The 16,530-nt window shown below is 39.2% G+C and overlaps 1 protein-coding gene across 1 annotated transcript; it reads left to right on the top strand.

Moving 5' to 3' along the window:
• Positions 1 to 1,905: 1,905 nt before the first annotated feature.
• Positions 1,906 to 15,779, top strand: CNIH1 (cornichon family AMPA receptor auxiliary protein 1). The gene is made up of 5 exons (XM_045451011.1): positions 1,906 to 2,141; positions 7,130 to 7,198; positions 11,117 to 11,229; positions 12,631 to 12,774; positions 14,864 to 15,779. Exons 1-5 carry the CDS (start codon positions 2,061 to 2,063, stop codon positions 14,889 to 14,891), a joined length of 435 nt encoding a protein of 144 aa, XP_045306967.1. The 5' UTR covers positions 1,906 to 2,060; the 3' UTR covers positions 14,892 to 15,779.
• Positions 15,780 to 16,530: the final 751 nt, after the last annotated feature.

Below are 16,530 nucleotides of genomic sequence, written 5' to 3'. Positions count from 1 at the left end.
ATAGAATGGGTGCTCAATAAACTTTCATTGAAATAGCCAAAATGCTACCCTTGGATGAAGTGGAGGGATTTGGGGTTTCCGTAACAGCAGTTATAGGGGTAGGGGCAGACAAGATTTCTCTTGCCAATTCTCTCCACCTCCTCAGCTGAAATGTGGGACGCCCCTTCTAGAACCAGGGATGGGTTCTTGGAGAGCAGTTCCATTTTGTGTAGTAAGGTGCTAGACATAGTTACCAGGCAAGGGAAAGGTACATTTCAAGTGAAACTGGAGAATAACTTGTTGCCGAAAGGTAGGAGGACTTGGACGTGTATTGTGATGAAACATCACTTCCCAAAGTGTAGATGGGATTCATTTATACAAACCAGGTTGGATCTCATGGTCTGGCTTCAATAATTCCCTGAAAACTTTTCCTTGACACCAGGAAACTGCATCTGCCTCTCATTAGATTGTGAATTCTCTTGGACAAATATTGCCCAGTGCTTATTTTTTTGCTAAGTTTCTGTGGCTTGTAGTACTGAACATCTTTACTGGGGCCTTCCTTTCCCTCACCACTGCTTCCAGTCAATCAAGTCCTGCTGAGCTTATCTCTCCATACAATCAAATCTGTTCTTTCCTTTCTCTCGCCCCCTTCCCTGCTTTAGTCAGTGCCTTGTAGCTTCTTCCTGGACCTTTGCTGTCTCACACTCCTCCAATCAGGATCATGGTACATAGTTGGGCAGTTTGTATACCACAAAATCTGCTTGCATTCCTGTGCCCTAGGGTGGACCTTGTGATTTGCACAAAGGTGCCACATAATCTTGGTGGTATAGACCTGCACTAAAACAGTAGCTGCTAGCTACATGTGGCTATTTACATTTTAATTAATTAAAATAAGTAAAATTTAAAGTTTAATCCCATAATCAGACTGGCACATTGCAAAATGCCTAATAGCCACATGTGGCTAGTGGCTACTGTGTCAAACAGCACAGAAAAAGAACATTTCCACTGTTGTAGTAAGTTTTGTTGGACAGCACTGGATAACTCTGCTTCTAAACCAGTCTATACAATTTGCTAGTGTGAATGATCTTTAATGCTAATCTAAATATGTCCTTCTCTTGCTTAAAAGCCTTCGATGATTTCCACTTCAATCAGCACCGATCAGGTAGCAGGGTGGTGAATCAATTTTGTGGGTCACAACCAGCGTAAGAACAAAACCAAGCTTATAAGGAAGTCCTTCTATGATCTGAACCCTCCTGGACCCCGATCAGGTAGCAGGGTGGTGAATCAATTTTGTGGGTCACAACCAGCGTAAGAACAAAACCAAGCTTATAAGGAAGTCCTTCTATGATCTGAACCCTCCTGGACCCCCTTTCTAAGTTTCTAACACTGTTTTGTGCTAGGTTCGACTAATTTAAGAACTGCTGATGGTTTCACCTAAGACACTGAGCTTTTTTCTTTCTTTCATCTCTGTACCTTTGCTCATGCTCAATCCTCTTTTTGGAGTACTGGTCTATCTTCTCTTTGCCTGGACAACTTCTACTCATCACATAAGCCTCAGCTTAAGAAACATCTACTCCAGGAATCCTGCCCTAAACGCTGCAGAGCGGGATGGATGCCCTTCTCTGACCTTTCATCACAAGCGCAGACTTCCCTTAACAGGGTCATAAATACTGTAATGATTTAAGTGTTCCTTTCCGGCACTATACTAAGTTCTTTCGGTGCAAGTATGTTTCCCCCCTTTGCATCTCAAAGGGGAAACACAGTGTCTGGAACATAGTAGACACTCATTCAATAAGTATTTGTTCAAAGAATAAACGAGGGAAAAAAAGAAAAATAAATCAATCGGTTGCGCGGACAATGTAAGCGCGTCGTAGACTTCGGCCATCAGAGGGCGCCAGCGCACCTCGGCTGGTGCGCAGGTGCGCAGGCGCGCAGGGAGGGCGGGCACGGCGGCAGCGGCAGAGGCGGTGGCGGCGGCGGTCGTGGCTGCGGCCGGGGGAAGTGAATGGTTTTACCCAGAGGGCCCTGCGCCGCCTTTCTCCGCTGGCACCGGCGCCGCTCCCTGCTCCTTCTTCCCGGCCATGGCGTTCACGTTCGCGGCCTTCTGCTACATGCTGGCGCTGCTGCTCACCGCCGCGCTTATCTTCTTCGCCATCTGGCACGTGAGTAGCGGGGTCCGGGGGAAGGAGGGCGAAGAGGCGGCGCAGCTTCTTCACGCCCGGGGTCGGCGGCTGTCCGGGCGGCGACGGCCCCCGTTGGTCCGTCCGCACGCCAGGGGCTGGGGCCAAGGCGGGGCAGGCGGCGCGGCCAGGGCTCCGTGCGCCCCTTGTCTGCAGGCCGGGGGCTGCAGGTCCGGGAGGAGCCGAGGCGTGCGGTGGCCCCGTGGATGCACCCGCTGTGTCCCCGAACAGGCCGCGCGCGCGCAGCTACTCCTCCCTGGATGGGTGGGGCGGCCGTGGTCCCGCCGGGCCCTGCGGGACAGCGCTTCGCTGGCGCGGACCCTCCGCGGGCCTGGGGCTCCGCGTCTCCGCATCCCGGGGAGATGTGAAGGGCGCACGGAGGCATGCTGCGTGCTTAGCGGGAATGAAGTTTGCCAAATTACTATTATTTAGTCACATTGTCTTTCTTTTCGGGTTTCCGCAGGAGTGTGGCCCAAATGAGATGGTATACTTTAGATGAATTTCCATTGCTGGTTTCAGCACTTGTTGGGTACTTTTCGAGTAGAATGATTTTCTTTTTTTTCAGATTCTGTTTCCTTGTGAACTTTGATGCAGATTGGATTGATTACTTTGTTGACTGTATCTCCGAACTTTTCCCCTAAATCATACTTTGACCGCCAGAGTTTCTCAAGAGACAGCCTTCTTTTCAGGGTAGCTGGATTTAGTAGAGATAGTTTTAATTTGATTTTGAAAATGCTCAGAAATCTTAAATTTTCCTAGTGCATTTTTTTTTTTTTTTCTTTTTACTCACATCATGCCGCAGGATTGAAGCACATCTTTACTGGTTCCTGTAAGGTACAAGGAAGTTTCCCCTGACAGTTCTACAACAGATTTCGAAGGATTCTTGTTTCTCTAGCACAAAATGAGAAGCAGCCTTCTGGAAATCAGCATTCATTAAAACATTTATCTTATATTTGCTTCTGCCCTCATATCCTTTTAGTACCTTTTAGGATATTAATTTTCATTTGAATGATTGGACACGTTCAGTCCCATGTAAATTTTAAGTCCTGTGTCATCAGCCCTATAACAAGGATTTCTTATGGAACATAGAGAGGCAGCGTGATTTAAATAGCAGTGTCTTGTAAAAAAATCTCAAAAGTAGAATGATATCACAAATTACTCTCTTTTGCTAAAGAGTGTGATTGTTTATAATTATTTTTTTTATTAAAAAAATTTTAATGTTTGTTTATTTTAGAGAGAGCAAGCAAACAGGACAGGGGCAGAGAGAGAGGGAGACACAGAATCCGAAGCTGGCTCCAGGCCCTGGGCTGTCAGCACAGAGCCTGATGCGGGGCTCAAACTCACCAACCTCAAGATCATGTCCTGAGCCGAACTGACTAAGCCACCCAGGAGCCCCTGTTAATAATTACTTTAGAACCCAACTGCTTGTATAGTGGGGAATGCTTACTTAGGTAGGCTGTTAAGTAATTCCTCCCTCAAAATGCTTGTGGGTAGGAACCAATAAATTAAGAGCGTTTTAGTCTCTTTGATGGAAGAACAATAAATAAAGATAATTTTGGATGCAAACTAGCTCCACTTTAGTAAGCCTTCGGTGGACGTGAAGTGTGTGATTCCCTTCCATTTGTATATGTGGATTTAAGTCACTTCCTGCTTGATGGATACTTTGTTTTTTGAGATGGTAAGGATTCTGAGAAGAGAACTGTGGATGGCCACGTTTACATTTTGAACAGGTTGTGTTTAGCTTAAGGAATACCTGAACTGAATGTTTTAAAAAATGGGTAATTTAGTTTCACCTTTGAAGTGAATATATGTCTGGGTGAACTAGGTAATTTTAAGTCCTGTTATAGAATTTAAAAAAAAATTTAAGACTTCATTTGTACTCCGCAGAGTACAGAGAGCCTTTATCCTTAAGGATTTCTTAGTCCAGAGTATTATACATCCTTTGGGAACAAATTGAAAATTCCAAAATATATAGTTTAAATTTTTCTGTTAACTACATAAGGTTAACTACATAACCTTCAGTTTATCTTCTTAGGTAGTTTTAAGTATCAGAAGACTCATTTGGAAATTTCAGTTAGAAATTCAAAGAATCCTGTTTACATTAACTGTTGTATGGAGGTTATTTTTTGAGTTGATGGTTACATCTCTCTATTTGGTCCTAATTCATGTGATTGATGCTCTGTAGGGAGTAGAGTTGGGAGCATAGATTTGTCTGAACAAAAATCATTCCAAAGACAGGCATCGAATTTGAAGGTATCCTGAATTGCATAGTTTGGTATCTTTAGGAATATATCTGTTTTGTTTTTGCACTTGGGGGGAAATTTTGTGAACGTCTTTGTCCAGGCACACAGTAACAAAAGATATGAAAACCACTAGGTTAAGAATCTTTTCAGGGGCGCCTGGGTGGCTTGGTCGGTTAAGCGTCCGACTTCGGCTCAGGTCATGATCTCACGATCCGTGAGTTCGAGCCCCACGTCGGACTCTATACTGACAGCTCAGAGCCTGGAGCCTGTTTCGGATTCTGTGTCTCCCTCTCTCTCTGCCCCTCCCCCTGCTCATGCTCTGTCTGTCTCTGTCTCAGAAATAAATAAACGTTAAAAAAAAAATTAAAAAAAAAAAAAAAGAATCTTTTCAGAAGAGTTTTGAAAACTCCAGCTTGTAGCACTCATTGCAGTAACGTACTCGTTAAAAGATCCCTTGAAATCACCTGAACAAAGTGTCCAAAGGAGTTAGTTTTAAAACATAAGTTTTATACTCTGCTGTTAAATTGGATCTTTGTTATAGGCAAGTAATTTTATTTGCAATGACAGTCCTTGTCTTGATCTTTATTATTAAGATGCACTGGGGATGTATCACAACAAATGTCAGGTATTTGACTAATATCCATAAGTAATCAGAAATTAGTATCTTCTAATTGTACATTTATATTTTTAGCATTTATATGTGTTAGGGTTTATTAGCAAAGGCAAATGCCTTTTGGTGAGTTCTGTATTTTTTTAAGCTAGGGCTCTCCACCCCTCCCGCCCCCCCCCCCCCCCCCGCCCCCTTGCCTTTCATTCAATAAATATTGACTGAACACTTAAGTATGTGCTAGTACCAGGGACATAGCAGTGAATACAACAAAAAATTTTTGCTGTCATGGAGTTTACATTTTAATTATTTTTCTTCTATTCGTATTTTACTTATAATTTTTTATTTGATCAGGTTGTTGAGTTTTATAAAATTTTAGAACATTTAAAAAAAGATCTTTTGGGGTGCCTGGGTGGCTCAGTTGGTTAAGCGTCCGACTTCAGCTCAGGTCACGATCTTACAGTCTGTGAGTTCGAGCCCGCGTCGGGCTCTGTGCTGACAGCTCAGAGCCTGGAGCCTGCTTCGGATTCTGTGTCTCCCTCTCTCTCTGCCCCTTCCCCACTCATGCTCTGTCTCTCTCTGTCTCAAAAATAAATAAAAACATTAAAAAAAAAATTAAAAAAAAAATAAAAAAAAGATCTTTTTATGAAGTGAAGAACTTTAACAGGGAAATAAACTAGCATAGTGAAAGCTAGAAATACAGAACTCCATTGATCACTGGTAATATTGAGTTAACACTGTCTCACATACGAGGATACTATTCCTAACCTACCAGAGGAAGGGCACCAAAGGAAAGGTTCTCTGTCTCCTAGATGACCAGTGACAGCAGCTAAAGCAGCTCCCCCATAAACTTGGTGCTTTTGGCTTCTTATTTTGAGTGGTATGTTGCCCTTATTGATTTTTCAGTACATTTTGATTTTGAAGTTATGTGTTAAGTGACCCTAAATGTTATAGCCACATTTCTCCAGATGTAGACAGAAACATTCTTGCCATATATTTTATAAGTGGATGAGATCTTTCTCCCCTATTGCATTTATACTTGTTTGGCTCATCACACCATGAGAAGCTGGTCTTACCTGGGTTACCCTTCAGTTTTTAGTTTGGTGACCCTAATGAAACCACCCGCAAGTGGTAGGAATATGCATATGACACAGAAGGAGGTCAAACTGATCACTTTTATCGTGGCCTTGAACAGGGCTGCTTTTGCTTATGTGATGCCTTTAGGTACAATAGAACAAAGAAGTTCTGCTCTCTGTTGGGGCAGAATAATGAGAAGAATCCTCCCTCCTGATTGGACACAGGCTCTCAGTGCAGAGCCTGGTGTAGAGCCCATGACCACAGGAGCACGGGCTGGCTTTGAGCTTCCACCTGGCCCTGGCCTTTTGTCTTGTAGAAATTGCACGACAGTATGTGGCGATTCTGGCCACGAAGTTTGAAAATCATTTGGTGTTCCTCTCTATTCTGAGGCTCTTTCTTGTTTTCCAAATTGAAGTAGGACTTTGAAATGTGAGCACAAATGGGGGAACAGACTGAAGCATGTGAGCCCATCTCTAGTGTCCCACTGAATTCTGTGACCAGAGCAGGGCATGCACAAATGATGAAAAATACTTCACCCTGAGGGGCACACAGACCTGTACATAAATACTTCAGTGTGAGAAATGCCATATTGGTGGCATTATAAAGTCCTGTGCTATGTGGATATTAGAGTGGCATGCAGTTATTTTGGCCCAAGGGAGTCAGGGTAACCTACAGAGAGGAGCCAACATAGGAAGAGGGTTTTTATAATGAAGAGTTTTGGTAAATAGTTGTGGGTGAGGGAAAAAATAATCTCAAGAAGAAAGAATAAGTTGAACAGAGGCACTGAAAAATTGAAAATTGAAGATATTTATTATAGTAGTATAAGATCATTTAAATGATACTAATATAAACATGTTTTCAGTTCTTTAAATCTGATTCTGGTTATTAGCACATAGTGAATTTACTGTAAATTGGTACATGTAGTATACCCTACTTTTGCTTTTGTTTTATTAACTGAATTTAATTATCATTTGATGATGGGGCAGGTTTGTTGCTGTATTGTAATAAAGTGAGAGGTCCTAACTATTTTAATTTTATTTTAGATTATAGCATTTGATGAACTGAAGACTGATTACAAGAATCCCATAGACCAGTGTAATACCCTGAATCCTGTAAGTTATAATAAAGGATTTTTCTGTAGATTTTTAACCTGTTTTTGCTTTTAACTTGATATAATTTAAAAATGGCCAATATTCTCAGTAGCATGATATAGTTGTACTTTTTTTGAGTAGGCAGAATTTACAAAAATACTCTTTTTCCTGCTTGACTATTCTGACTATTATTAATCTGCTGGTGATCTTGTCAGCTGTCATACTAACATTCTTCCAATCTGCTTTTTACATTGTCGGCCAAAGACAGTTGAAAAGGTCAAAAAGATTAAAAGAGTCAAAATTGCATTAAAGGTGTGTACTGCTTTTTAGTTTAATGTTTTAATGCTACATTCATTTCATGGGGAGGGTTAGGGCATTTGTATCTGTAAAGTGTTCTGTTCGGTGTGTTCATTTATATGCCTGTTGAGGTTTATGATTTCATGAAATTTCTTACTTTATGCAAATGTTTGCTTGCTGGCCCAGTCAAGTAGGGAAAGCTGTTAAATGCTTATGCATTTCTGAAATGTTATAGCCATAGGCACTTCTATATTACATTATTTGGTTCAGTGTTTGAAAGTTGTTAACATACAATGACTTTAATAGATGGTAAGGTTATTCTTATGTTGTGACTTACTGTGAGGTAGCCCGGAAGTGGAGTCTTCAGGAGGATGTCTACTTTTTTTTTTTTTTTTTTTTGGTTATGTCTATTCTGGAATTAATTTTTTACTCTTTTTAGGTGGATAGCTCTGTCCTTAGGCTCTGGACTCATGCTGTCAGAATTTTATGGATAATAATTTATGTACAGATGTCTACATAGTTATTTCTGGTATATATCCACTCTCAATTTCTAAAACAGCCTTGTCTTACACTAAGTTCTGAGCTCTGATGGATTTAGTTATAATGCGGATCGGCTCCATTGTGCTTAGGGGTTTTTATACATATTTTTTGACTTCATTTAGTTTATTCATTTAGGAAGATTTTACCTTTAGCCTGTAGGTTTGATTTTGCCTAACTGGTCAGAAACTGAAAGGTTGTTTGAAAGCAGTGGGTACGTCTTCAAGAATACAATAATACAATAATTCATCTTTAAAAGTTACTTAATGAAGATGAAAACTTGTGTAGACTTGAGTTGTATAAAACTGTAAGGCACTAGCATGCTAGAAGGATTTTTTTGGGGAAAGATCTACAAAGTTAGTTTGCTACTTTATCATTGTTTCCTAGATAAATATGAGTGATGGAATAGATTTCTAGCTTGTCTTTAAAGAACTGCTACAGTAAGACTATGTAGGGACAATTAACAGTGTTAACTTACTGGCTCTTTCTCTGCTGTTAGGAAACAAAAGAGAAGATGAGTCTGCTTTCTCATTGGAAAGTCGCAATGTTCATTGTAAAATATCTTAACCCACTGTTGAAACTAATTGTTACCAAGAAATTAAGAAACCAAAATTTGTTTATTAATGACAATTTATTAATAATATTCTATCTTCTTTGGCTTCTCATTACTTCAAATAACCAAAAAATGATGAGGATGAGAAAAGCTGAAATCAGATGAGGGCTTTCCTGGGCACCAGGCTCTGTGCTAAGCATCTCTACTTGGGATTTTTCTTTCAGTGCTTGTGACAGTCCTAAAGGGTAGGTGTATTGTTATTCTCATGAATAGGAGGATAGGCTGAGGCTTAGCCAGGTTGAAGCACTTTACTAACAAGATCAAACAGCTAAGGTAGAACCCAGACCTCCACATTTTTAAGTTCAAGCTTCGGTGTTTCCCTAATTTATTGTAAATTTAAGAGGGACTAATTTCATTTTTACATAGAACGTGTGATTTCTGACTCTTCTTCATGGAAGGAAATTCTCACCTTAAAAAGATAACTTGCTTGGGACACCCCGATGTGGCATAGATTGGGAGTTTTTATACCAGCACAAGTTGCATTCTGGATAGGGTGCCGATAATTGGCTTGCTAGCAGTGCATCTGACAGTTTTCCCTATTTAAAGTTTGTTTTGACAATTCTGCCAAAGTATGGGGGAAGACAAATATTCTATGTTAAAATGTGAACCTTAACTAGAGAATGTTACGATTTGCATGTTAAATATTATCATTTCAGCCATATTTGTGTGAGGAATTTTTTTCTGGATACTAGTTTTTGTGTAAACATTGGTTCCTAAATGGAATAATTTTTGTGCCACTTACCAGGAAATTTCACCATTAAAGAATGATTGGAGTGGGCTGGTTTTTGTAAGAGATGTATAATAAAAGTGTCTGGATTTTTTTGAGATGAAGGGAGTGTGGCATTGTTTCATATTAGAACTGGAAGAGTTGCAGATTATCTTTATTATCCCTCTTACTAAAGTATATTGTTAAGAGCAGTAGAGATCATGCTTTCTAAATCATTTTCTCCCCATATCTCAGTTTGGAATTGTAGGATGAAAACTTGGATGATTTGTATTGTTACCTATCGCTTGGCTTTAAAGAGCTGAAGTACTTATTATAAGGAAAAGAAAAATCCTGTAATTTACACGAGTATTATAAACAGCTCTAGTGGAACACCTAATATAATGTATCTTTTTCTTGGTCTGTCCTGGTTGTAGTCTTTGTGTTTCAAAGATTTCCTGTGGACCTTTTCTTGTTTTCTTGTAGATGTTTAATTTTGATCTTAATTAAATGGTGGCTTAATGGTTCGTGTTATTTACAAGTTTGTATACATACACAGAGTTTATTATATTAAGTTTGTAGAAAATATCTGGTTAGTGGTATAGATTAGTTGGTTTTACTGAGATTTCATTTAAAATATTCATTAAAAAACTTTGCTTTACAGCTTTGAAATGAAGAAAGTGATTTGGGAGTAGTAGAAAGCAGGCTTGAGTATGTAGTACAATTGCATTGTTTCTGCAGCGATGGTTTCCTTTCAGTAAAGATCTGCTGATGTTGAGGATTCATATAATTTTACCTTGATACGATGTGAACATCTGAGAAACTGGCTTTGCATTTGTGACTCATAGGAAGTCCTTGGCCGAAACTTGAAATGAAATGTTTGGGACTTTAAATAAGAGTCATTAGGCTGAAATCTTTAGGATGAGAAAGACAATTAAAACTAAAGCATGAATTCTTGGTTATTTTATAAAAAGTATTTCTCTTCAATTAATTTTTCTCTACAATCAAACAAATTATTTTGTTTTTGAGTTCTGAGCTTCTACTGGTCTGCTGTGCCTGTAGTAGTTCATTGGAAAGCAGGCTTAAAAGAAACGGGAAGGCCATGTAAAATCAGAGCTCAGGAACTAGGGAAATTTCCAATTTTATGGTTCAGAACTGTGTCTTTTCCCTCCTACATTGCAGAATGCACATTGTTTGCATCTGTGTATATTAGTGTTCTTCCCCCTATGACTGTGCTGAGATTATTGGCTTTTGGCTTTCCGTTGAAAAATGACTTTTGTGGTAATGTAGTGTGGTTTGCTAAATATTGTATATGTAGCATTCCTGGTTTCTGTTAAAAGCTTTAAAACATTAGTGTGTAAAATAATCTAAAGGGAACTTTTGTTTTTGTGGATTTTTTTTTTTTTTTGTATCATGTTGCATGCGATCAGATACCTCATTTTTATATTTTTATCATTGTTGAATGGTGGGAAGTATTCCAAGTGATTAGCAAATAACTGAATAGTCTGGGTGGTAACTTTGTATAATTTAACCTGTTACTGTAAGAATTTGAATTTTAAATTTTAAGTTCTATTTATTTTCTTAGCGCGAGCTATATCATCTGGTCAGTTTGCTTCTAATTCTGCTTTTGGTAAAAATTTAAATATGGAAACAACACTCAGCATCTTTCATCTCTGATTCTAAGAAAACAGTGATTTTGCATTATGGGAACTTGGTTGCCACCTGCTTTCCAACAGCATTTGACTTAATGCCAAGGCATTTTGATAACTGCCTTGTATTTTTCTTCCAGCTCGTACTTCCAGAGTACCTCATCCATGCTTTCTTCTGTGTCATGTTTCTTTGTGCAGCAGAATGGCTTACGCTGGGTCTCAATATGCCCCTCTTGGCATACCATATTTGGAGGTAATATAGATATATATCTAATACTTTTCCTAATTATATCTTACTTATACTATGGTTATCTTACATGCTAGTCACTTAAATGAAAACTGAAAATTAGTTGGCATTTATTTTAAGTTTATTTCGGATAGAGAAAGAGAGTGTGAGTGGGGGAGGGGCAGAGAGAGAAGCAGGCTCCAGGCTCTGAGCTGTCAGCATAGAGCCCAACGTGGGGCTCTACCTCACTGACTGCGAGATCATGACCTGAACTGAAGTCAGGTGCTCAACTGACTGAGCCACCCAGGCGCCCCAGTTGGCATTTATTTTAAAAATCAAGTAGATGAACAAATAGCTGTTTAAATACCTTTTATGGCACTTACTTTGTTAATCTTTAGAAGTGTTTTTCAAAAAGTGAGGTTTAATTTGGATACAGTTATGTGTGCAGCTCTGAAGCCCTATCCCTGTCTGTTACCCCTGCACCTCCAAGGAGAGCAGTGATCTCTGTGAACTTGAATTAATTTTGCCCATCTTTGAATTTCATATAAATCAAAATGTACAGTGTGTTTAACTTCTTTCTCCATTTTTACACTATGATTTTAAATTTGGTTTATAAAATATATTCATTTTTTATAACTTTTAAGGTATGTCAGAGCTACATAATAGAGTTAGAGGTTTTTTGTTTTTTCTTTAATAGGCACGTTAAAATCTCATTGCTCTTCATTTTAGGAAATAGACTTTAAAAGTGTTTAGGAGTAAAGTGATACCACATCTGTGACTGAGTTTGAAATAGTTTTTTTTTGAGAAAAACATGCATATTTGGAGCTAGAACAAAAAAGAGAAGGGTGGAGGTGTGTGGTTAATGTGAATATCTTGGTGAAGTGTTCTTTTCTGTAAGTCTAAAATTACGTTAAAAGAAAAAGTTAAGAGAAAAAAAAACCTTAATTTTTTATAGTTATTGTTCTTTTTCTTGTATTTATGAAAGTATAGGGCAGACCAGATGTGGCCTAAATAACTGTCCTGTTCTCATTTAGGAGCTTATTTATTTATTTTAAAGTTTATTTATTTGGGGAGAGAGAGAATGTGCACATGTGCACGCACACGAGCGGTAAAGGGGCAGAGAGAGAGGGAGAGAGAGAATCCCAAGAAGGTTCCAGTGCAGAGCCCAACACAGGGCTTGATCCCATGAACCATGAGATTATTACCTCTGCCAAAATCGAGAGTCAGATACTTAATTGACTGAGCCACCCAGGCGCCCCTAGGGGCTCTTGTTTTAAAATTAAGATGATAAGAGGAAAGAACTCCACCCTGGAACTAAAAGCACTCTTCCCTGTGTGGACTGCCTCTCATTGTAACAAATGTTATTTGAGGAGAAAAACCCTCCTTCCCATCCTTTTTGGAGTGGCTAATGGACTGTGTTTATTGCAGGTATATGAGTAGGCCAGTGATGAGTGGACCAGGACTCTATGACCCTACAACCATCATGAATGCAGACATTTTAGCGTATTGTCAGAAAGAAGGCTGGTGCAAATTGGCTTTTTATCTTCTAGCATTTTTTTACTACCTATACGGGTGAGTTTAAAAAAGAAAATGAATATATGATTTCACTTTGCTGCCTAAAACGTTTGTAGGCATTACAGTCTTAACACCTTAAAATCCACTTGAAGAATAACTCAGCATCTTGAATGGTGGTAACTGCTAATGGCACAGTGCACACCAGCAAATGCACATACGTTGAATATGAATAAACTGGTACTTGTCGGGACACCCAGCTGGTGTGCGGTCAGAGTCAGAAAGTTTGGTCAGGGGTGCTGCTTCCTAAGTTTTCAGACACAGTAATCCTCATTGTCCGTGCAAAGTGATGGCATTGAGAAGATTGCAAAAAAAAAAAAGTGTGAGTTTGCCAAAATGTTTGTGCTTGGCTTCACCATCTCTCTTGCCATGGTATTTTACTTTTTATCATTCTTTACAAACTGTATGCTCTGCCCTTTATTTTATGGCTTGCTTCATCTGAATGGGAGCATGAAAGAAACAGGTCTTTCCTATGTGATGGTGCAGCGATCGACTCCTCTCCCTTTATAGCCATGATGGACTGCATCATTCCTCTAGGCCAGCAGTCCTTGACCTTGGCACTGTTGACATTTTGGCCTGGATAAATCTTTGTTGTGGGGGCTGTCCGTGCATTGTGGGATGTTTAGCAACATCCCTGGCCTCTACCCAGTAGATGCCAGTAGCGCCTGCTCTTCTGCAGTCTTCAAAACCAAGAATGCCTCCAGACAGTGCCAGATGCCCTCTGCGGGGCGCAGTCAGCCCTGGGTGAGCACCACCGCCCTAGGTGTACTGGAGATGGAATAAAATGGCTGCTCATTAAAATGAGGGAAGGGGCACTCTCACACGTGGGATTGTATTTCTTTAAACTGCACCAATATACTTTTCTCATCTTTTATTGATATATATTCAGCCAGAGAGAACAGTTCCAACTGATTTCCAAAATAGGAAGAAAGTTGGCCATGTAAGATGGAATTGTATTCATTAAGCTGCTTTCTTATTCCCTCTTCTTTTTGTTACTGGAGAACTTGCTGAGTATTAGATGGTAGGTTTATATTCATGTTTCTCTTTACGTTATATGTTTCCATTACGGAAAATGATGAATGAAGTGCTAGACTGAAATTCATGGAAAAGATATGTTATGCTTTTAGAGGTTATACCTGTGAAAATGAGTATCCATTAGTGCATCCACAGACGTTCATTTATGAAACAGATAGTGAATAAGTTCTAAACAGCAAAATGCCATGTGTCATTTTCATTTCCTGTTAGTTTTCATTTTTTCAGTTTCTTTAACAAATAACTGGAACAGTGCTGGCATATAGTGGTACTTGAGACATATTTGTTGAAAGAAAGAAATGAATGATTGAATAAATGAGAAAATCAGAGATGTGCACTTGTGGGCATGTGGTGGCTCTATGTCATTTCATTTCTGCTTTTAAGTTGTTTGTCGAGTTTGCTCAACTCTTTGCTTTGTATATCCAGTTAGAGACCCATGCTTTGGAACCATGCCTTTCCCACCTTACTCTGGTAGAGTTGGTCTGAATCAAAGGGTTATTTTTTATTTTGCTCACTTGTGCCCTTTTCTTTTTTAACCCTCTTGCTGTTGCCTAGAGCCTTTCTCTGATGGGAAAGTTCCTTAAGTCACCATTGCCATCTGTAAAATGGGGATGATAATGGTACCCAACTCCTAGGACTGCTTGGAGGATTCAGCGAGGTCATGTACATAAAAGACCTAGTGGAGGGCCTGGCATGAAGTGAGCCCTTGCGAGATGCTCACTGCTATTATTAGACGACTCTAGAGCAGTGCACTGTTTGGATGGCTTCTCTAAGCTCTGATCCCCTATTAAGCTTTCAGCTGTGCTGTTCTGTTTGCTAAAATTGGAAAGAAAATAGGAGACAACCACAGCACAAGCACTGAGCCAAGTCCTACCTTAGGCAAAAGTCCATAAATGCAAATGAAGATTGTCTCGTGAACTGGTCATTGGTCTTTTCATTTTCTGTGGTGGTGTGATATCATAAACTAGTTGGCTGTGTAAAGCAGACTCAACTTTTTGGTGCCTTTTGTTTTTATAATTAGGAATGTTTGAATTAATAGGCTTTTTCTTCTTTTCAGCATGATCTATGTTTTGGTGAGCTCTTAGAACAACACACAGAAGAATTGGTCCAGTAAGTGCATGCAAAAAGCCACCAAATGAAGGGATTCTATCCAGCAAGATCCTGTTTCCAAGAGTAGCTATGGAATCTGATCAGTTACTTTAAAAAATGACTCCTTATTTTTTAAATGTTTCCACATTTTTTGCTTGTGGAAAGACTGTTTTCATATGTTATACTTGGATAAAGAATTTAAATGGAATTACGTATAAATTAATATAAAATGATACCTCTGGTGTTGACAGGTTTGAACTTGCACTCCTTAAGGAACAGCCATAATCCCTTGAATGATTGCATTAATTATTGACTATCCTTAGTCCATTGGAAGCTTTTGTTTATAGGAACTTGTAGGGCTCATTTTGGTTTATTGAAGTGCCATCTAATTATAAATTAGCTGTAGATATCAGGTGCTTCTGATGAACTGAAAATATATATCTGACTTGTGGGAAACTTCATGGGTTTCCTCATTTATCATGTATGTGATTATATATGGACACATTGACAAAATAAGAAGAGTGGGATTTTCTCCCCTTCAACTTGAATATTATCCCTGTATATTGCATGAGTGAGAGATTTCCCATTATTTCCATCAGAGTAATATACTTGCTTTAATTCTTAAGCATAAGTGAACATGATATAAAAATATATGCTGAATTACTTGTGAAGAATGCATTTAAAGCTATTTTAAATGTGTTTTAATTTGTAAGACATTACTTATTAAGAAATTGGTTATTATACTTAATGTTCTAATCTGGTGGTAAAGGTATTCTTAAGAATTTGCAAGTACTTTAGATTTTCAAAACTGAATGAGAGAGAACATTGTATAACCGTCCTGCTGTTCCTTTAGTGCAATACAATAAAACTCTGAAATTAACTTATTTTCAGTGCATTGTTTTAAAGATTACAAATAGCTATTTCTTACACTTGCTTAATCCATAATAAAGACATATTACTGTCAGTTTTTAAAAAAACTAGTAGAGTATTACATTGTGTGTGTGTGCGTTTTTTTTTTTTTTTAATACTGTGCCCAGATCTAAAAAGAATGTTTAAAAATTTTTTTCTAACATTTATTTATTTTTTGAGACACAGAGACATAGCATGAGTGGGGGAGGGGACAGAGAGAGAGGGAGACACAGAATCTGAAGCAGGCTCCAGGCTCTGAGCTGTCAGCACAGACCCTGATGCTGGGGCTCAAACTCGAGAACCACAGAGATCGTGACCTGAGCGAAAGTTGGATGCTCAACTGACTGAGCCACCCAGGTGCCCCTAGAAAGGAGTGTTTTTTTTTTTTTTTTTTTTTAAGTTTTTTTTTTTTTTTTTTTTTTTTCAACGTTTATTTATTTTTGGGACAGAGAGAGACAGAGCATGAACGGGGGAGGGGCAGAGAGAGAGGGAGACACAGAATCGGAAACAGGCTCCAGGCTCTGAGCCATCAGCCCAGAGCCTGACGCGGGGCTCGAACTCCCGGACCGCGAGATCGTGACCTGGCTGAAGTCGGACGCTCAACCGACTGCGCCACCCAGGCGCCCCGAAAGGAGTGTTTTTAAATGGCTAAACACATTACTCTGTGTTGTCACTTGACAAGATTCATAAACATTGATGCCACAGCATCATCATTTTTTGTAACCA

Source organism: Leopardus geoffroyi, chromosome B3, assembly GCF_018350155.1.
Source record: "Leopardus geoffroyi isolate Oge1 chromosome B3, O.geoffroyi_Oge1_pat1.0, whole genome shotgun sequence".
Lineage (NCBI taxonomy): Eukaryota > Metazoa > Chordata > Mammalia > Carnivora > Felidae > Leopardus > Leopardus geoffroyi.
Note: the sequence above shows the minus strand (reverse complement) of the source record. Positions and strands in the feature narration are given on the sequence as shown.